A 22,127-nucleotide genomic window follows, 5' to 3' on the forward strand; every position below is an offset into this window, starting at 1 on the left:
TCACAGGACGGACCACCTGGCCCGTCTCACTCAGACCCTGCAGGGCAAGCCCACATTCCTTGAGAGGCCCCTAAGGTATTACTGAAGCTGCATATACTGCATTTTTAAAGGTCTCTGATGCTGCAACCCCCCAAAAAGTATTTACTAAGGTAAAGCAAGGATCAGATGAGCCTTATATACAATTCATTGACCGCTTCAAACAAACTCTTGAAAGACAAATTGAGAATGACACTGCCAGAGAGAGATCACATTTAAAATTAGCTGTTGAAAATGCTAATGAGGACTGTAAAAAAACTGCCTAAGTTCTTGCCTAAGGAGGAACCCACCTTCTTGGAAATGATTGAGGCATGCAATCACCTCAGAATGCTTCAGCATACAGCAACAGTTACCTACGAAGCTGTGGAGACTCCTATTGCTAAAGCTAACGCTTTCCCAGCCATGAAGACTATGCTGGGGGACTCCTGAATGAGTTCTGGGCGCGGGAAACCTGGGCATTTGAAAAAAGATTGTTTCAGGAAAGGGGAGAACCAGATCCAAAGCTCCTGCTATTCGCCCTCGGTGTTGCAAAGGGAGGCCTTCACAACTTTTTAACAGGTTGTAGCTCCTTCTTTTTTTCTTAGAAAACAGAATATCTCCTTACTTTATTATGCATATTCAATTGCATATGTAACCAATGGGAAATAGTTACCAAAACTAGAACCCTATATAAGTACCATACAAGTAAAACCCTATATAAAGGCCTTCTATACTCAATAAAATTGGCTTCTGATCTCAACTCAGAATGTCTCTGTCTCTCCATCGCTGATACTTTATGTCGATTGAACGTTTTAAAATTTGCCATTACCCTCATTTTCTAAAGTTTGCCTGTAAAAGTTTGTTTAACCTCTTGAGAACGTTGTGTTTCCCCCATGTGCCTGTCACAGGGAATTAAAAACCTTAACCTTAAAGAAACACATCAAGAGAGTCCAGGACTTCACACCCCAGGTCTGGTAAATAAGACACCTTCTTTTCAAAAGGCACCTGGAAAACAGGCAGAATATCCAGGAAAAGTCAAATAGCCCCAGATAAGGTTATGTGTGTTGCTAAATCCAACACCACTGCTGACTGAAGTCTTGTCTAAGTTTACAAAATTATGCCAGGGGAACTCTGGAAGAGGTTTGATAAATCTCATTTCCTCCCCGAGCTGATTAATGCAAGTCAGATTTTGTCCCAGTTTTGGCTGGAATTTGAGTTGATTTTTTTTACAGCACTGTATTTTAGATTCTGTAGGAGAATGATGCTGGTAAAACACTCATGGTTTGGTTGCTGCTAAGAGTGCTTACTCTGAGTCAAGGACTGCTCAGTGGCCCAGGCTCTGCCAGTATGGAAGTGCACAAAAGGGTGGAGAGGAGCACAGCCAGAACAGGGGACTTGAACTGGTCAAAGGGATAGAATGTCATACCCAGTACATAAACTTGGGGAGTTACCCAGAAGAGGGCCTATCTGGGTTTGGCATTGGCCAGCAGGTGGTGAGCAACTATATTGTACATTACTTGCTTTCCTTTTGTTCTCGCTCTCTTTCTCTCTCTCCTTTTTATTACTATTACTAATACTACTATTATATTTTACTCCAATTCAATTATTAAACTCTTAACCAACAAGTTTCACTTTTTTTTTCCCCCCAGTTCTCCTCCCCATCCACTGGGGTAGGATGCTCTGAGTAAGCAGCTGCATGGTAGTTAGTTACCAGCTGGGGTTAAACCACAATGCTTTTTCTACACAAGCAGAATTCTTAGTAGCAGCTGACACCAAGTCACATTGCTTACTCACACTTTGCAGGTAGGTGCAGCAGGAGTGATGAGCCGATTTCCACAATGCAGCACTGGAAAGCAAGGGCTGCCTGTAGTACACCAGTTTTCCTTGGATATGCTCACTGCCCTAGACGCCCTTCATGTTTTAATGACAATTTCCTAGTAATGAGTGTCATGAAAAACAATCAAATGAGGTTTCCCACACGGTAAATGTCTTTGAAGTATTGAGAAATGACAGCTTTCTTTCCAGCATTTGCAGTAGATCCCTGACCATGCAACATGCAGGTCCTGAGCACTCAAGGGTAGATTCCCAGGGGACTCCTGGGTGGTGCAATGCTTCCCCTCTCAAATAGAGAAGCAATGCTGCAGCTCTTTTTTTCTCATTGCATTGACATTTTAAAGCTCATTTTCTGATGATCACTGTGGCCAAGACCATGCCATATCCCACCAGACCTTGTCCATTCCCAACCAGCAAGTCTAGGGCATCTTTCCTAGTATTCTCTGAGTACTTATAATACAAAGTTCTCTCCCACAGACTTAAAGAATTTTTCAAATCTGTTCACCACAGCAGGATGGCATTTCCAGCTGGTCTCTAGAAAGCTGAAATTTGCCATAAGGACAAAGGCTGCTGATCCAGAGGTTTCTCCTAACTGCCTCTCAAATTAACTTTTCAGCACGGGCATCCTAGCTAGGCAACTAATAGAAGACACTCATCACATCTGCTTTGCTTTCCCTCCCTTCATCCTCAAACACCAGAGGCTCCCAACCACATCATCACCAACTGTAAGGGCTGTATCATCCAACCTTTCCTTTCTGTTTAGCACAACAGCTCTACTTTGCTCTGCCCTCTCCTCTGTACCCTCCATCCCAGCACTCCAGGTGTAGGACAAGTCCCACTTATGCCAAGGATACCCCAGCTCTGTGAATAGACCAAGGCTTCCAAGACAAAGGCACTTGCACCATCAATCCCTGAGCCATCTGCCAGAGACACCCCAGTCCCTGCACCACTACCCTCCAGGAGAATTTGGAGGGTCTGTTGGGGCTAAACAGAACAAAGGCAGGCACCACATTCATTCTTAGGAGATGCCAGAGAGCTCTTAGCAGCCAATAGCCAGAATGGCAAGACCACCACTATGGTTCATACCATGTGGCCCCTAGGCTTCCCAGCTCCTTAGGCTTCCCCTAGGCTTCCCCTAGGCGTCCCTGGCTCCCTCAGTTGTGCTCCCTAAAACCTAATCCCAAGGTACGGACCAACCCCAACATGCTCTCAGAGGCAGGAGTGGAGGTGACTGACTGTCATCGCTCCTGACTCTCTCTCAGCCAACCTCAGGCTCAGCCAACCTGCTGGGCAGGAGAAGCCCTTCTTCACTTCCAGGTGAAGAAGACCATGGTGGAACAAGCTGCCCCCTCCAGCCCCTGGATAACCACAACACAGGAGAGACCAGCCTCTGTGGAAGCCTGTGGAAAAGCCCCCGCTTTGGAGCAGGTAGCAATGCCCTGATGGAAGCTATAGCCCATGGAGATCCCACACAGGAACAGGCTCCCATCAGGAACTGAAGCCTGTGCTTAGGAGAACACACAAGAGAAGGTTTCCTGGCAGCTGGAGCAATCTGGTTCAGAAGTACTGCACACCTGAAGAAAGGGCCCATGTTAGAGCAGAGGAACAGTGTAAGGAGCACGAAGCAGCAAGACTGAATGTTATGGACTGACCACAAAACTCACTCCCCATTCCTCTGCACAGTTGGGGAAGAGGAGGTAGAAGAGCATGTAATGAAAGAGTGAAGTTGAGAAGGAAGAGGAAATTCGTTTGTCATGTCTTTCTCATCCCCCTACTCAATTCTTCATTGGCAATAGAACTTATAAATTGTCCCCAACTCTATCTGGCTAGTGACAGTACTCTCCTTTGTCCTTATCTTAACCCAGCTTTCCCATCTTACTTTCTCCCCGTTCTGTGGAGAAAGGAAAGTGACAGAGCAGCTTGGTAAGTATCTGGTGGGCAAGGTTAAACTCATGGAGGTAATGCAGGAGAAAGAGAGAAGGTATCCTCCTCATTCAGCCCTCAGAGCTACTGCTGTGCACACAGAGAAGGGCCAAACCTGGGAAACAAACCCTGCCAGAGCCCAGTGCATTGCACATACCTGCAGCAGGACATCTAGGATGTGCTGAGCTGGGTAAATGTTGGTTTTTTCCAAGGAGGAAGTGTTTTATTGTTAAGGCTAGACAAGACAGATGTCTTTAAAGCATGTAGCTGTAGGGTATAAAGAAGAGCAAAAGACTCATTGAAGGCGGCACAACTGCAGAACACAAGGCAGAATGCACAGGCTTCAGTAAGTGAAATAAAAAGAAGAAATCTGAAAAAAAAAATTCCTCAGGGAATACTCCTAGGGTAAGAGAGAGCAGCCACCGAGCTTTTGGGAAAACTCAATACCAAACCAACCCCATGATCAAAGTTCCTACTTTCCATGAAGGCTTGTACCAGCTGATCTCCAGGCAACCATCCAACCTGGAGTACTCCTGACTGCACCAATGGTCTGGATACATGAGACACTCAAAACCAAAAGAAAAAACTCCACTTGCAAAACGCACAGTACATGTGTAAATATATTTAAACAAATAACAAAAAAATCTTATTGCTTTATTCAGATTCTGACATAGCTTATCTTAAAATTACTCAAAGTTCTTTGAGAATTTTTGTAGAAATCACTGACTACTTTTTAGCAGAGATCAGCTTAAATCAAACAGATTGAAATGATGCTGGAATTCAGACTGAATCACTTTTTATGAACTAAACAATGTTTCCCTTGTCTAAGAAGAGCAATCCCCATAAAATGCATTTCCTGGCTCTTGTTTTAGGCTCCTTTCTGTTGTTTGGTTTACACAAAACTTTGAAATACTCTGTAGATGGCTTTATGAAATTAAAACTTACAAACAGTCCTCTAACAAGCTTTTAGAATTACATACTAGCAATATTCTAGCCTCTTTGACTCAAAAGTGCATACACAGTCAAAAGTTTTATACATTTGCTAGACATTTTTTCAACAGACAGACACCCTATCAGACATTTTAGTTCTCGAGGGGAAAAAAAAAAAAAAAGGAGCCAAAAAAAAATTTTCACAGTTTTAACAAGAGTTCCAAGGAAAGCCTACTACATTTTTTCTTCAGGGAAATCAAACCACGAGGATCTGCTGACAAATCTCTTTGGCAGTCTCAGTATCAATGGCTCTCTCTCTGGACACTCTAAGAAGGAAGTCCTGGGGGAAGGCAGTTGACTGGAAGGCGATGCTGGTGCTTCCTGAACATAACTGGTTACAGTTTCTGCCTGAGAGGTGTTACTGCTGGCATTCGCTGTGGTAACACTCTGATCTACTGTTCCTTGAAGTTTGACATCAGCATTTCTAACACCACCATCTAAGTTTTCCCTTGTGGCAGGGATACCACACTTGTCTGCTCCTCCAGTTTCCTCACACGCTGTCCTGCTTAGAAATGCAGATGGAGATTCATTTTCCCTCTCGTTTATCTGAGTTGCCCCTGCCCATGTAATACTGCTGTCCCATTCAGTACTTTCTGGCTCCTTGCTACTATCACTATCAATCGTAATCACCACTGGAGAAGAATGTACAGAGTTACTCGTGTGATGTTTCCGGTGTTTCTTCTTATGCTTTTTCTTTTTCTTTTTAAGATGTCTTGTCGTGTCTGTTGCTTTTCCTTCATAGACTATCTCCACACTTGGACTCCTCATTTTCTTCTTCCTTTTCTTACGCTTTGTCTCACTGCTTGCACGATTGTCTGACAGGCTATCTTCATTTTTACAGCAGTCACTAAATTTTGAGGAAGTTTTCTTGGAGTCATTTTCTCTTTCTAGACTTGTGCTCTCCATGAATGCATTCTCGAGGTGGCGAGTTTTGTACTTCCTTTTTCCACCAGGCTTTTCACTTTTCGTTCTGTCAGTTCCTCCAGAAGGAGTCCTTGATTTGTTGCTGGACCGACTCCTTGACCTGCATCTCTCATAACAGTAATAGTGTCTCTCATGGAGTCCCCTCTGGCTATGCAGATCTGTCCTCTCAATAAATGATCGTATCCTGTACTCTGGACTAGCAGATTGCCTTGAGTAAAGAGTGTTAGACCGTGTCCTCCTTCTGCTGGAAGATTCATAGCTGTCTCCAAACACCTTTCGACTGCAGAAAGCAGAACCCCACTGGTGTCTGCTTTGATAACTGTCTCTTACATAGTAGCGATCGCTATCTCTACTTCTTGATCTCCTTTTACCATGGCCTTTGCTACGTGAACGTGATCTACTCACTTCTCTGGATGGAGTGCTCTCACCACTCAGAGAGCCCCTCTGGCTTTTCAGAGAGGCTCTGCTGTCATGAGCCCTTGATCTTCTGCTGCTTCTTTTGCTTCTATGTTTGCTACTATCTCTGCTTCTTGATCGTCTCCTTTTCAGCTGGCTTTTGCTATGGTGATCCCTTCTAGACCGATGGCCATGACTGCCTCGACTGTCCCGTGAACAGGACTGTGGGCTCCTGGACTTTCCCTTTTTAGAAAATCTGTGATTCCAAGGAGAGCATACCGTGTCACTTCCTGGAGATGGGCTCCAACTCAAGTCCTGCGGAGGCAGATCTTTTCTTTTACATTTGTTCTTCTCATCCTCTTTTGATTCCGTCTTCTCGATTGCAGGAGATAAACAGCTTCTACAAATTCCTACATCCTCCCTATATGTTGGAGAATGTGGTGAGAAGCTCCTGCTTGGTTCACTGTCACTCCAGCTGTGACACTGGACCGGTCGCTGCTTCTTGACATCTTCTCTTTTCTCTTCCTTGATGGAGTCCTCGGAGTCAGAGGACAGCTCAACCACTTCTGGTGTCCTCTCAGCTAACGGCTTCACATAGCCAACAATGACACAGTTGTCTGAGGAAGAGCCACTGTCGTTTGAGTCAGCATTAGCCTGTAACTCAGTCTGCAGTTTGGCTCTTCGACTCCCTGTAGCAGAGTCCTCATCAGAACTTTCTGATGACTCCAGAGGAGAAGCTATGGTTGCACGAACCTCTTCTGAAATGGAATAGGAAGGCCCAGGAGTTTCGTCGTCCCAGGGCGCCTGAGCAAGCCCAGGCACAGACAAGCTATTATCTGGCCCTTGTGGGAACGCCACGTCTGGAGATATTGTAATAATCGAGGAGTCTGAGTGGCTTCCTTCCTCGTATGATGGTGCAGGACAGTCGTAATTGGCATGCTGATCATACGCTTCTAAGTTAAAAGGACAACGAGCAAAACTGATGAATTCGTGCAGGAAGTGCTCTGTGCGATTCAGCAAAAACGGCTTGATGTCATCAGCAAAGGCCTGACTTTCCAGATCGTACCTAGTGACGTTACTCATGATGATGTGCTGCACAATATTGATCAAAGATCCGTGGGCACCAAACAGGACTGTAAGCTCTCGCTTCAGCCAGGGGACCAGGCGGTGAAGGCAGGCAGGGTTGCGGCGGAAGAAGTCTGCCGAAATCTCTCGGTACCGGCCGCCGTCCTGAATGCTGCGGATGCGCACGCCAGTGCGGTACAGAGCCCTGCGGAAGTTGATCATGTCCTCCTCCTGGATCTGCCGCAGAGATCTGCCCTCTGCGCTCGCCCTTCTCCTCGAGGCCAGCCTCCTGATCATCTGCTGAATCTCTCTGTGCCTGTGTCGCGCTGGCTCGCTCGACAAGCCTTCAAACAGCATCCCGTTATCTGGAGGGGACAGCATCCCTCGGGAAGGGGAGCTGCGCGTGCGCCGCTCCCTGGTCAAGGTGGTGCGGTAACGAAATCTCCGGCCGTCAGGGCTGGCAAAAGAGCTCGTTTCTAAAGGGCTGAGGACGTACTCCTTAAAGTCATCTTCAGCACGAATCGTATGGAAAATGGAAAAAAAGGGCTGCTTGCAGAGCGGGCACTCTGCTTTGTTTTTTGACCATTCCTGGACACAGCGGAAGCAGAACCTATGCAAGCAGCGATCTAGATATGCAACGTTGTCAAACCTGTCCAGGCAGATGGGGCATTTGGAGTCGGGAGATGCATCTGTCGGCAGCTTACTGGTGCTAGCTTTTGGCGAAAAATTGCTATTTTCTGCAAACTCCTTATCTGAAGTCATGTTCTAGAAAAGACAGAGACAGAAGGTCATTGCTATCATGGAGTGGCAAAAATCTTACCCTCTAGAAGCAGAAACCCAAAACAATTGCTTTTAAAATTGCAAAACCTAGCAGTGACTCTGATAGAATGATGAACAAAGAGGCAGCACAACCTAACTGCTTTGTTTGGCTTCTCTTTACAGTGAGATCCAGCTCTTCAGTGCTGAAAGTTTTACACAGCACTCGAATCATGCTGGCACAGATGAAGGTAACAGGCAGGCCTGTCTTTCCCACTCTTAAATAACTCCTTTGATGTGGTCAGTAAATTCATGATTTACATGGTATCTTCCAAAACATAGCTTAAAAAATCTAGCATTACACATTAAAATTATAAGAACAGTTAGTTCTGAACTTTAAAACAAACCAGCCAAAAGAAGTAATTGCACTTGAACTGTATTATCACCTTCCAAGTTCTGCTGGACCTGTTCTGTTCCTGCACACTCTGCCCCTCTTTGTTGGGCATTCATGCTGGACCACACACAGCTTGTTGGATTAGACAATCTCCAGGGATGTGCTCCTGCCAAAATAAGTATTTTTTTTCAAGACTGAAGAAAAAGAACCAGATGTCATCCTCAAGAACACACTGCCTTTTATCTAGTCAGGTTGTTGTGCTGGTTTGCCTGAAATAATAAATTTTCTTCATAATGGCTGGTCTGGGGTTAAGTTTTAAATGTGTTAATAAGTTTTAAATGTTGATAACACAAAGATGCTTTTGTTACTGCTGAGCAAGGCTTACACAGAGCCAAGGCTGTCTCTGCTTTCTGTACTTCCATGCTGATAAGGAAGCTGGAAAGAGAAACAGCTGGGACAGGTGACCCAAATTGATCAAAGGGATTTCCAGACGATGTAACATCATCTTCAATATATAGCATAGGGAAAAGAGGGAAGAAAGGTGAGACATTTGGAGTGAGGATGCTTATCTGATCAAATCACCGTCACACATGATAGGGCCCTGCTCTCCTGGAGATGGCTGAACACCTGCATGCCCATCAGAAGCAGTGAATGAATTTCTTGTTTTACTTTGGTTGTGTGCATGGCTTCTGGTGTCCTTATTTAACTGTCTTTATCTCAACCAACGAGTTTTCAGGTTTTACCCTTTCTTTTTTCTCCTTGATCTCACTGGTCAGGGGTTGTGAGAGCGGCTGCCTGGTGCTTGGGTGAAATCACGAGAGATGTCAAACACAGTCAACCAAAAAATCCATCTGTTTAAAAGTTACTTAGGTTTTGGCGTTACCCTAAGGCACTGCAATCCAGAAATAAGTTACAAGCCTGCTCCAAAAGCTATCACCCCATGTTTTGCACCCGGTCCGGCAGCAGGCCTTCTCCGCCGGCAGGACCCCGGGCACCATGCGGGGGATGAGGCAGCGCCAGCGCCCGGGTGCCAGTGGCGCAGCCCGGGCTCACAGAAGCGGGTCCCGGCCCCGGCCCCGGCCCCGCTCCGCCCGCCCCCGCCCGCTCCCCCCGCCTCGGGAGCCGCCGGCCGGCGCCCCGCAGGGACCGGCGCCCCGCCCGCCCCCAGGCCCGCACTCACCGCCGCCGGGCCTTCGCTTCCCGCGCGGGCCAGGCCCGCGGCCGCCTTCAGCCTGTGGCGCGTCCGGCAGCGCCCGGCGCCGGGCGTCTCCCGCCGCTCCTCCCCTGGCAGGCGGCGGCGGCGGGAGCCCTCCGCCAGGCGCCGGGACGAGTCCGCCATCGGCGGCGGCGCTGCCACGGGAACTGCTGCCCGCGGGCGCGGAGCCGAGCCGGGCTCTGCCGGGAGCTCAGCCGGGAGCCAGGCCGCGGCCGCTGCCGTCACATCCGCGCCCCGCGCAGTGACGCCGTTCCGGGGCGGGGCCGGGGCGGGGCCGGCGGGCCGTGGTGCGGCGGGCCGTGCTGCCGGGGCGTGCCCGCGGGCGGGGCTGGCCGTGCTGCCCGGGCCCGTGAGGGAACGCGCGGTGCTCCGGGGCGGTGGCTGCCCTGAGGGTGCGCACGGCGGCTGCGGCCTCCTGCGGCTGCTGGGGAGCCGCGTCCTGACCCGGGGGCTGCCCTAGGCCGTGGCACAGCACACCGGGAGCGGCAGCGGAGCTTCGCATTGTCTCCGAGGGTGCAGAGGAATCCATCGAAGGCTGAAGAAGCCGTGTGGTTAGTTGGGCAAGTAAAACATAAGTAGCACGCAGGAAAGCATAAACCGCTGTTAGGAAGGAGAAAAATCACTGTCCTTGCTGACCTTTACTATCACGTACCTGCAGGAGACACTGGTGTGCAGAGGACACGGACAAGGCCAGCTGTGCAGGCTGTGCAGCCTGCCGCAGTACCTGCATCACTACTGCCAGACTAGTGCAAAACACGAGCACAGCCAGCCCTGTCCCTTCTCTCACCCGCAGTCAGTATGGACTGACGTTTGCAAAAGCACACATGAATTCACAGATCCCTGAAGTACCAGCACAGCCCTTCTGTTCATGTGATAACCCTGCCCCGTATCCTGAGCCATTTTACTCATTCCCACGCACCAGCTGCTCCTGCTTCTTGCTCAAGAGCAAAAGCATGCTCTGACACTTCCTAACAGGCACTCCACTCCTGCAGATCTCCCCAGGTAGCAGGATTGGCCTATCCTTCATGATCTGCCTGGACCCAGAGCCTGCTTCTCACCATAGGTAGCCCACCTTGAAGGTTGCTCAGGAGTTACACCCCTGCCCCCAATAATTTTCCCTGGTGCTCAAAGCAGATGCAGCCTCTCTTGTGTTCTCAGTAGGTAGCACTAGGTATGTGGGCTGTGTGACCTGCAGTCCTGCTTTGTGTGTGGGTGCCAGCATTCACTCATTTTTCTTGCCTCAGTTCCCCCAGTAGGTGCACCTGGGGCACATGTATGCATCCTGCCCTAGTGGCTGGAGCCTCACTGTCACCTGCACCCTTTGCTGGCATCAGGGCTCTTACCCACTCCCATTGCTGGCATAGTAAGAGGGATTTGTATCTCAAATAGTTGTACTCTGTCACCTTGCTAAACACTGTGTGCATGTCTCAGCTCTTATGCAAGGTGGGCAGTTGAACAGTTAATTTCTGGGTCATGAAAATATAAATGTCTTAAAAGGCATTCTAGGCTCTCCACAGGGGTTTAAAATTTCTGAGCTGAAAATAAGCAATTCTGGAAGTAAAATGGGTCTGGTTTGAGGTGCTGGCTTTCTACACAGCTGTGAAGAGCAGAACCCTCTGGCTCCTCTGCCACTGCCTGCACAGATTGGCAGCACCTCATCCCACATACCTCTTGAAGCTGGGGAACAGCCTTTTCTTGGGGAACCTGGCCATCCTTCCTCTGCCATCAGGTCCTCTGGGGTCCTTTGGTCAGCAGCAGGGATTTTCCCAGCCAGCAGCTCTGTGGGAATAAGAGTGTGGAGAGGTCTCATTTCATGTCTTCCTGAGCAGCAGCCACAGCACTGGCAGTGCCCGCCACTGACAGTGGTATCTGACAAACTTGACAGTGGAATCTGACAAATTTGACAGTGGTATCTGCAGTTCCTGACCAAGAACAGCCCCCAGCCCTCTTTCTGGTGTACCCTGGCACCCCAGACAATGCTCTCTCAGGCACAGCAGAAGCTGCTCCTGTGGGAAGGGAGGTCAGTAGAAGGTTCAGATTGTTTAATTCCTGAGTTTGTTCGGCATCTCCCATCTTAGCTACATCACCCTGCAAATACATGAATATTGTCATAGACCTATAGCAGTGCTCCTCCAAAGGTTTCTGTGCTGACAAGCTTTCTGCCTCTCCACTGACTTTGCCTGAGCCAGAGCTGACTAGCTGGGTCATTCTTCACTGTCCACACCATAAAAGCTCAGCTTTAGTGTGCTCTTGTTCTCACTGTGGTGTTGGAGCCTTCACCAGCTTGCAGTTATCTGCTCCTTTCCCTGGCTACCTGGGAATTGCCAGCAGCATGACACCAAAAGCTGGATTAGAAATAGTTTCTGAACACTGGCCTGCCCTGGGCTGGGTCCCCTTCTCAACCTTTTCTCAACCTGTTACCTTCTCAACCTTTGTTTCAGGTTCCACCACTGGCATGCACCTGGGACTGCACATGGGCAGGTCAGGGTTGTGGCCTGCTCTGCTGCAAAACTTCCAAGTGTCACTTTGCAGCCAGCTCAATGGATATCTCTCTTTTTTAGCTTTGTTCCTTCCAGGCAGCGGGTGGTTTTGATCACATAGAGGTGCCTTACTTCAGAGCTGCCACGAGATGGCAAAATACTCCCCTGTATCCTCTCCAAGCTGGCTTGCCTGCACCACAGGCTGGCGCCGTGCAGGACTACCGGGAAACACAGCTGCAACAGCAGCCGAATTTCTCTCCCTTCATCTTAGCTGCTGCTCGGTGTGTGTGCTCGGGGATGCTTCTGCAAAAATCTTGGAGGACCAAAGCCTGTCCATTTTCTCTTGCCCCTGAAGTCCAAGGCAGAGACTATGACTGCTCACAAGAGAGATGAAACACTTGATAGTGTCCCTGCTTATGACAAGGACCTTGCTCAGTGGCAGCAAGAAGGCAGAAGGAGACCTTCCTCTTTTTATAACATGGCCCTTAGCTAACTGAGAAACCTGTTTGATGTTTCTGCATTTATTAAAAGAACTGAGAGCCTCACTCAAGAGCTTTTACTTCTCTAGCCTGTCTTCACTATTCTCTATATCCTCTGTCCTATACTGCTTTCACAGCTCAATGCTAGACTAAATGTCAAGGGTCCTAGAAACATCTTCAGTTCCACATTCTGATGCTGACCTGAAGTCATGTCAGTGTGATGGCAGAAGCCACTTTTACCTCTCCCAGAAGTAACACAGAAGTGGCATTAAAAAAACCCATAGAGGCTTAAAAAATGCCTCCTTCTAGTCTAGTGGGAAGGTTCTGGCTTTGGCTGGGGTAGAGCTAATTTTCTTCACAGTATTAGGCCATAATTTGAATTTGTGCCGAAAACAGGGCTGATAACATAGGGATGGGATTTTTTTCTGCTGAGCCAAGGCCTTTGCTGCTCCTTACCTACCCTACCAGTGAGAAGGCTGAGGATGTACAAGGAATTGTGAGGGGACACAGCTGGGACAGCTGACCCCAAATGACCCAAGGGATATGCCAATCCCATACCTTATGGTGCCATGCTTAGCATATAAATCTGGGGGAAGACAAAATAAGGGGAGGAGGTTCAGAGTCATGGCGTTTGCCTTGTCATCTTTGCACAGGATGGGGCCCTGCTGTCCTGGAGATGGGTGAACACTTGCCTGCCTATGGAAAACAATTAATGAATTCCTTGATTTGCTTTGCTTCTGTGTGTGATTTACTTTCCCTATTAAACTGTCTTTACCTTAACCCATGAGTTTTTTCACTTTTACCCTTCCAATTCTCTTCCCAATCCCACCACAGTAGAGTGAGCAAGTAGTTGTGGGATGCTTAGTTGCTGACTGGGATTAAGCATTCCTTCTTTGGACCCAATGTGGGGCTCAGAAAACTCAGATTATGACAGTGTAGATTGGAATGTGCTAAGTGAAGCTTTCAGCTGTTATGGCTGTTTAATTATTAATCAGCAGGCTCTAGTGCTTGCCCACAGGGCTCACTTGCCTGACTGTGTATTGCAATCCAGTGCTTGTTGGTGGCTGTTTGCTGTAGTGCTGTGCTGCTTATCACCTCATTCTGCTGTACCTGAGAACGTTTTGATAACAGCCACGGTGTGCCAGGGCTGGCAGGTGGCTCAGCTGCTGTACTGGACAGGCTGGAATTCCAGTATGAACTTGAGTCAGAGGGATTGTAACCTGTGGATGAGTCCACAGTACAGGGGAGCAGTGTGAGAAGTCCTTTCCCTGAAGAAGAAGAAGAAGCTGGGGCAGGAGGTGGTTCAGGTGATGAAGCAGAGGTTCCTCTGCAGCCCATGGTGAAGCCATGGTCAGGCAGGCTGTCCCTCTGCATCCCATGGAGTCCATGGTGGACTCTGTAATTGCTATAGCAGGAGCCCCTTGTTGCTAGCCAGACTAGAAGCAAACTGAAGAGTTCATTACACTATTAAACCTTTCAATCTGGCACAAAATACCCAGGGGTGGAAATAGTAATGGATGCACCTATAAATTGTTGTAACCCATTATTTGAGTTTTGCTTACAGAAATGACTGTAATAAGAAACCACATGAACCGATGGAGGACAAATCTTACAATGAGCAGTGCAAATGCAGCAGTGACTTGACCTGAGCTGTCTCTAGGCCACAGTACCACACCAATCGCCTCTCCTCTCCTATCCTGTCCTGAGTGACCAGCAGAACAGACAGAGCCCCAGCTCATGGGCTCTGAAATGAATTCAGCTGATGTTCTATGGACATATGTTGACATTTGATGGGGTTTTGCAGGGGGTGTCCATAGACTAAGGGAATGATATCTGCGTATTATATCAAAGGATAGGGAGGGGATGGCGGTTGTCAATGAGATTCTATTAAATCATGTAGGGCTACAGCATGATGTATATTGTACAAAGTAAGGAGTAGAGAATGTACTGGGTTTGGCTGGAGTAGTTTTCTTCACAGTGGCCAGTATGGGGTTATGTTTTGGATTTGCACTTAAAACACTGATAACATAAAGCATTTTCTGTTATTGCTAAGCAGGGCTTCCACAGAGCCAAGGCCTTTGTTGCCATCAGGGAGGAGGCAGGGGGTACAAAGGAGTTGGTAGAAGACAGGACACTGCAAAGACAGCTAGCCTAGGCGGACTCAAAGGGTATCCCACACCCTGTGGCATCATGCTCAATGTATATGTAATGGGTGAAGAAGAAGGAATCAAGTGGGAGGGTATTTGTCTTATGAAGTCACTGTTATATGTGATGGAGCCCTACTTTCTTGGAGATGGCTGAACACCTGCCTGCCTCTGGGAAGTAGTGAAGGATTTCTTTCTTTTGTTTTCCTTGTATGTGTGTCTTTTGCTTTATCTATTAAGCTGTAATTTTATCAGCTCAAGGTTTTTCACTTCTACTCTTCTGATTTTCTTCCTGGTTCTGCTGGAGTGGGAGTAAGCAAGCAGCTGCATAGTACTTGGTTGCCTGCTGGGCTTAAACCACAGCTCTGAAGTCATAAACTGTAGTCTCATTTTTAAATATACGCATCTACCCCTCTCTGAAAAACCTGTCTATGAAGCTGGTCACTGACAGTGTTATATATTCCACCCCTCCTTCTTTTTCAAACTCTCTGTTCAGCTTTTGCTCATGTGCTTGCTCATAGAAGTAAAGAAGTACATAGAAACCCCTCTCAACCTACTGCTGGGATTCAATAAGGAGGGCTTTGTCTCAGTGTTTAGCACCCACCATCTTCTCCTCACCCAAGAAGATGTAGTTCAGAGCAGAAAGCCTGTGTTTCCTGTCACATTAAAAATTATACAGCAAATAACTATGTTTAGGCAGCATTAACCATTCAGATGATGTCACCAGAGATGGCTAAAGGAATATATGCATAATGCTGATGAAATGTCCCTCAGATCTTTTTTTTCCTTTTTAATCCTTTTTAATAAAGCGTAGCTTATATATCAGAGCAAGACTGGTTTGTTAGTGTTGAAGTGGTTTGTTTGTATAAGTTTCAGGGGGTTTGTTTGGAAAAATTGTGATCAGCATGCTTTTGATTAGCATAGCTAAGAGTACTTTCGTTTAATGAAATGATTAGTTGATTCATCCAGGTATGCAGCCACACTAACAGCTGCTTTAGTGGAGACAAAAGATTTTCCTTCAAATGCAACCTTATCTCATTAACATGAAGCAGTACCCATGGATACATGTTAATTATGAGGCTGATAAGAATATGTAAGGACAGCTAAACCTGGTGCCAGTGAAATTCATGGAATAGGTTTTCTAGAGTGTGCTCCTATGGCGTGTACAGGACAAGCAGGGGATCAGGCCCAGCCAGTGTGGATTTAGGAAAGGCATGTCTTATTTGATCAGCCTAATCTCCTGCAATTACAAGGTGACCCACCTAGAGCATGAGGAAAGGGCTATGCATGTGTCTGCCTGGACTTGAGCAAAGCCTTTGACAGCATCTCCCACAGCACACTCCTGGAAAAGCTGCAGCCCATGGCTGGGACAGGAGCACTCTGTGCCGGGTTAAGAACTGGCTGGATGGCTGGGCCCAGAGAGTGGAGGTGAACAGTGCTACATTCAGATGGGGATCAGTCACTAGTGGTGTCCCTCAGGGGTCTGTGCTGGGGCCAGTCCTGTTTTACATCTTCACTGATGATCTAATTGAAGGGATCAAGTCCACCATCAGCCATCAGTCAGTTTGCAAATGACACCAAGTTGATCTGCTGCAGGGCAGGAGGGCTCTGCAGAGGGATCTGGACCACCTGGACCATGGGCCAAGGCCAGTTGTGTGAGGCTAAACAAGGCCATGTGCCAGATCCTGCACTTGGGTCACAGCAATCCTGTGCAGAGCTGCAGGCTGGGCAAGGAGGGGCTGGAAATCAGCCCAGAGCTAAAGGACCTGGGAGTGTGAGTCAACAATGGCTGAACACGAGCCAGCCATGTGTCCATGGTGGCCAAGAAGGACAGTGACATCCTGGCCTGTACCAGAAATAGTGTGGCCAGCAGGAGCAGGACAGTGATCATGCCCCTATATTTGGTAAATCCACACCTCATGACCTGTGTCCAATTCTGGGCTCCTCACTACAAGAAATACACTGAGGTGCTGAAGTGTGTACTGAAGTGCTGAAGAGAAGGGCAACAGAGCTGGTGGAGAATGTATAGAGTAAGTTCTACAGGAAAGGCTGAGGGAACTGGGATTTTTAGACTGCAGAAAAAGAGGGTCAGAAGTGACCTTATTACTCTCTACAACTACCTGAAAGTGGGGGTCAGCCTGTTTTCCCAGGCTGCTTGTGACAGGAGGAGAGGACAGAGCCTCAAGTTGTTCTAGGGGTGGTCCATGTTGACATGAGGAGAGATTTCTTCACTGAAAGGATGGTCAGGCTTTAGAACAAGCTGCCCAGGGAAGTGGTGGAGTCACCATCCCTGGAAGTGTTCAAGAAATGACCGGATGTGGGAATTGGAGCAGTAGTCTAAATGCCAGGGTGGTGATTGATCAAAGGCTGCATTTGGTGATCTTGAAGTTTTTTCCAGCCCTGATGATTCTATGATTATGATGTTGTAGCTGAATTATTTAACAAAGGCCATTGAAAATGAGCAAAAACAAGAAACAAAATAATTAGTCAGGCCACTCTGGGCTAAATACAGATTTAAATCACTTTAATATATGATGACAATAAATTTCTCACAAGTTACACCACTCAGAAAGCTCGGACATAATTGCTTGATTCCTGCATTACATACTGTTTGAAAATGGAGGAATAGTGCAATTTCATACTAGAGCCCTAATAAAGCCTTTGGCCTCCTTAAAAATAATTATATGCTTTCATTAGCTTCTTTATTATTTATGCAATACCATCTGCAACCTAAAGGATATATAAATACAGATTTTGGTGAATAAACACAATTTCATGGTAAATGGAAACTATACAAACTTTTAAAATCCCAATATGACGAGACAAAAGATACAAAACCTAAACACAGTACTTCAGACTGCTTCAGACAAGTAGCTCCCAGGTCACCACAGACCAAGAAGCAAAAGCTTCAACTTCTGTAGGGGAAGAGTAAAAAAATATATTTGTGGTGTGAGACAGAGTAGGGTAAAGGAGAGAGAGACACACAGGAAAGCAGGATTCAACACTGAGCTTGATGGACATATCATGGGGGTGATATGTCAGAAGAACCTGTTCAATGACATTGCAAATGCTCTGTCACTAGAAATACCGAACAGACCTGGAACTTGTTTTTCTGCCCTGTTGTGCTGCAAGATATCTTGTAAGAGTTTGGACAGCTGGGCTTCATTTCCGTATCTGCGAGCACAGACGGTGAGTTTTCTTGAAGCCGTGCCGCTTCAGATCTCCTCTACTGTTTGTTGCTGCCCTCTCCCATCCCTCATGTCGTGCTGCGACCACTTCAAACGATTCTGTGTTTCCAAACAGAAGCCAATCCTGCAGGGCCTCGACTCGCCGGCAGAGGCTCGACAAAGCCGTGTGAGCACAGGAACGCGAGCCGGCGAGGAGCAGAAGTGCGCGGAGCCTTTGTGGAAGCCAGACGGCGGTGTCGGCACATGCTCTGAGGCACAGGAGAGCTGCTGCTCAGGGCTCGCACAGCAGGCTCGAACTGCCAACTCCGCTTACGGGAATCGGGCTTCCGCCTCCCTTTTTTGTCATCTGAATTAAAAATGGGTTAGCATCTCTGAAACTTCAGCCTCAAAAGCAACAACCACGAAAGGGATGCTCAGGGCACAGGGCAAAGCAGCAGCCAGAAAGGCACAAGTGAAGTTCCCAAAGCAGAAAAACCACACCGTTTTCCTTATCAGTAGAAGGTATTTTCTCACTTTAATTCAAATTTCTGCATGGCAGTAGAGATCCAGTTGAACAGTGACACACCACTAAATGAGCCTGTCACTAAGAGGAAGTTATAGTTTTTGAAATGGCTCTTTATATTCAAATGAAATACAGGTGGAGGGCTCTGCCACAAACATTGGAAGAGACAAATGGTTGAAAAGATAAAGACCTTAAAAGACCATATGTTGCCCCAAGCAGCTGTTAATGGATTTTACTGTGGTTCAGTGAGTTTGGCCTGCTTTTAGTGGTTCATTTGGTAAGTTGTTGCTGCAGCGATTTCTAATAATAATAATGTCATAATAATAGTTTAACTGGATACAGTTGTGTGGCTATTCAGGATTGCTTTAAAAGTGAATTTCTGGACTTGGTGAGGAGGAAAAACATAGACAGTAAGTTCCTTTCGTTCCTTCCACTGTGGCACACATCACACTTAAGAACAGAAGGACAACAGTCACTCTAGGGAAGAGGAAACAACATTTTCTTCCACTCATTTTGAGATAATTGCAGCAGATAAGAGCACAACATAGCCAGCAGATAAAGACCGCATTTACTTCACTACATTTCTAATGTATGTTACTGATCACAGTCATTAAGACAACGTATTTTTACTCAACAAACTATTTTTTTGTTTTCATAATTCTCCGTTGCAAATGATATATATGATATTTTGACTCTATCCTTGCTCTGATTCAAGTAGCAAAGTAATCAAAATTACTAAAATGATGAACTGCAATTAAGACCGTATATTGTTTTTTATCATGTACCAAAAGCTCAGCACCAGCATTAGAGCTCAAAAGGAAAAAAATTAAACCCAAACAAGTGAAATAACTTGCAGATTGTGCAGTTTGATAATAATATCTTATCTTTTTTCATCGGCTGCAATCATCCTGCTGTCACTTCACATTGCTACAAAGGCTCTCAAACACAGGAAAGTATGCTCTGTGTTCTCTGTTGTCATTTTCCAGATGTAACTGTGGGTGGACAGTATATTTTGCAGCAGGTAGAGGTACCTATTGCAAGAAGGATAATTTTGTAGCAAACTTTCCTTTTCAATTCCTTCCTCTTTCCCTTTCTTTAGAAGATTAAATCCAAAATAATAATAATAAAATATAATAATAAATAATAATAAAAATTATTAATAATAAAATAATAAATACAAATTAATCACCTTACTGGGGACAAATAATCCTATCAAAATAAATAAAAGCATACAATTTTAAAAATCATGCTTTGTGTAAACATCTGCAGCAGGCTGCAGATCCGTATCAGACATGAAACTTCCCACGACTGTGATACTTATCCCCAGTGATTTCAAGGTGACTGTTCACATGAAAAAGCACGTACTGCACTTTTATGTTCAGGACATAAGGGCAATTAATTCAGTTTTAGCTACAAACAAGCACCAGACTAAAATTCTTTCAGGGTTGCTATTCATTATGGGTATCACTATGTGGTACCTTCTAAATCATAAATTCACATTCACCTAAAAGGGAGTAATTTTGTTTTTATTTAAGCCTCAGCACATGCTACACATGAGGAGCAGAGACTGCAAGGCTGCCCGTGTGCTGCCAGCCCCATCCCGGCAGCCTGTGCCTGGCAGCCGCCCAGGGCAGAGGAAGCTCCCACGATCGGGCTGCGAGTGACCCCAGTGTGGTGGGGCGGCTGCCTGGGGAGAAGCGCCTGGGAACGGAGCCGCTGGAGCATCGAAGCGATGATCTGCCGCACAGCCGGTGCCTTCGGCCGCGGGTCTCGCAGCGATCAGGGCTCGCCCCAAGGCCGGCTGGGCTCGCCCCAAGGCCGGCTCGGCCTCCTGCCCGCGGTCCCTTCCCTGCCCGCCGCTCCCCGAGGCAGCCCGGGCCCCTCGCAGCGCTGCGGAGCTTCCCGGCACGGAGCGGGAGCTCTGCCGCTGGCAGCAGCGCCGGGAGCCCCGGGAGCGCCCGCGGGACACGGACACGGACACGGACACGGACACATGGACACGGACACATGGACACACGGACACATTTATTTATTTATTTATTTATTTATTTATTTATTTATTTATTTATTTATTTATTTATCTATCTGTCCCTGCTCGCAGCTGCCGAGCTCCATCTGCTGAGCTGCCGCTAACCGGGCGTGCCGCGGCAGCGGTCTGTCCCTGCTTCTGCTTCTCTCCCCGACTCTCTCCTTCCCTCTCTGCTCTCCTTGCTGTCCCTCTTCGGCAGGAACACTTACCTTTCTTAATCAATACACAGTCCTCACATGTAATATTGCTGCTGTGTTTTATTTTTATTCAAGAAATCCATCAATAAGAATCCTCCTCAATTCTCTTTTTACAGTGGGATGGGACATACCCTGTTTGCCGGGTCAGACTACAGGGATGATATTTACCCAAGTACTGTATGTCTCCAAGAAAGGCTCATATTCTAATTTACAGCGTGACACACAAAGGGAGATGCCATGTTCTTGACAGTATGCAGAGTTCCGCTGAACTCTCTGTGGATGTAACCTGCTTCCAACTGTTTTTTATATTATTGGCATCCCAAAGGCTTGAAACTACATTAAATTTGCAGCTGAATGTGTTTGCTCATTATTATCTCATTGTCTGTTACAAGATGAAAGCCCTTGACTTAAAAAAAATAACCCTTGCCTTGATAAAGTTGGGCTGTCTCCACAGAGAGGCAGTATTTGGGTGTTTCACCCTCAAAAAAACTAAATTAAGCAACGTTAACATTTCAGTGCTTGTTTCCATTCCTGGGCTAGTACATGGCACCTATTAGGAGTTACCTATTCAAAATACTCCAATTAAAAAGGTGGTCAGTTAAGTTAATATGCCTGGTTTAAGACAATGCAACATCGGCATGTGGCATGTAAATCTTATTTACTGCAATTTATTTACTGCAAGAAGGGCTTTGCATCAGAAAAGAATGAAAGGATTTAGCCTAGTGACAAAGGTGTCAACAATACATCCCTCCTCGAATAACTGCAGTTCATTAGTCTTGATCTCAGGTTTCAAAGAGGTCTGACAGAGATGTTCTTAGAGCCGTGTGTAAATGTAACACTGACATAGCCAAATTTTTGTGGGGGTGCAAAAGATAGCATACACTCTATGGAGTTTACAGCCTTATGCAGAACTACTGCAAAACCAACAAGTCAAGGGAAATACAGTCGTGCCTGTTTCCCCTGAGCAGAAGCTGAGGATGTGAGCTGGTAGGAAAGTTTTCTGTGCTCACAGGCCAGGTGAGTGCTAGTGATTGACCACAGTCCTCCTGTGATGACACAGCATCTCCCAAGCCAGACAGCATTTTAAAGAACCTTTAAAAACACAGCTGACGTATAATTTCTATTAAAGACTTCTGAAACTATACTGAAACACAGCCTCAGCTCTGATGGGAAGTGTGGGCTGCAAATGGATGACAGTGGAGAACTGTAGAGATTAACAGAAAAATAAAACCTGTGGTGTCACAGTGCAATGTCCCAGATTAAAAGACAATGAGACTGATATTTAAAAACCTGAGCAAGATGGACAGTGGACAACTCTGTTTTGAAGGGCAGGATAGGAACAGAGACAGTTCCACTGGGCAGGCAATGGCAAACTGCCCTCCTCAAGATGAAGCAAGTCAGAAGAGGGGAGTATTTTTCCATCCCCCTTAGTCTACCAGTAAAAGTGACCACATGGGGACATCAGCCACTCATAGATGATTGATTTGTATTTTTTCTGACAGCTTGTTTCCTTCTGAATGGTCCATTAATTTTGGCTTCCAGCAAAAAAAAAAAAAAAAAAAAAAAAAAAATTCAGTGCAAAACCAAATAGCAACA

The 22,127-nt window shown here is 46.7% G+C and overlaps 1 protein-coding gene and 1 long non-coding RNA gene across 4 annotated transcripts; one reads left to right on the forward strand and one right to left on the reverse strand.

Annotated features, from left to right (window-relative positions):
- Positions 1 to 4,373: 4,373 nt before the first annotated feature.
- Positions 4,374 to 9,736, reverse strand: TOPORS (TOP1 binding arginine/serine rich protein, E3 ubiquitin ligase). 3 transcript variants are annotated; one of them, XM_056514234.1, is made up of 3 exons: positions 9,477 to 9,565; positions 8,349 to 8,462; positions 4,374 to 7,911 (listed from the first exon to the last, which is right to left on the reverse strand). In XM_056514234.1, exons 2-3 carry the CDS (start codon positions 8,406 to 8,408, stop codon positions 4,936 to 4,938), a joined length of 3,036 nt encoding a protein of 1,011 aa, XP_056370209.1. In that variant the 5' UTR covers positions 8,409 to 8,462; positions 9,477 to 9,565; the 3' UTR covers positions 4,374 to 4,935. The 3 variants fall into 3 exon arrangements, with proteins under 3 accessions (XP_056370209.1, XP_056370207.1, XP_056370208.1); XM_056514232.1 differs by lacking the exon at positions 8,349 to 8,462 and having other exon boundaries at positions 9,477 to 9,736; XM_056514233.1 differs by lacking the exon at positions 9,477 to 9,565 and having other exon boundaries at positions 8,349 to 9,341.
- Positions 9,737 to 9,859: 123 nt separating this feature from the next.
- On the forward strand, positions 9,860 to 13,622 carry LOC130265372 (uncharacterized). The gene is made up of 3 exons (XR_008842591.1): positions 9,860 to 10,063; positions 11,954 to 11,993; positions 12,089 to 13,622. It is a non-coding gene; the product is annotated as an uncharacterized LOC130265372 (long non-coding RNA).
- Positions 13,623 to 22,127: the final 8,505 nt, after the last annotated feature.

Source organism: Oenanthe melanoleuca, chromosome Z, assembly GCF_029582105.1.
Source record: "Oenanthe melanoleuca isolate GR-GAL-2019-014 chromosome Z, OMel1.0, whole genome shotgun sequence".
Classification (NCBI taxonomy): domain Eukaryota; kingdom Metazoa; phylum Chordata; class Aves; order Passeriformes; family Muscicapidae; genus Oenanthe; species Oenanthe melanoleuca.

Excerpts from the sequence above, each read along its gene's own strand:
- TOPORS (XM_056514232.1), bottom strand. The coding sequence starts at position 9,635 with ATGGCGGACTCGTCCCGGCGCCTGGCGGAGGGCTCCCGCCGCCGCCGC. Across the intron at positions 7,912-9,476 it reads GAAGCGAAGGCCCGGCGGCG|AACATGACTTCAGATAAGGA; the intron begins GTGAGTGCGGGC and ends TGTCTTTTCTAG.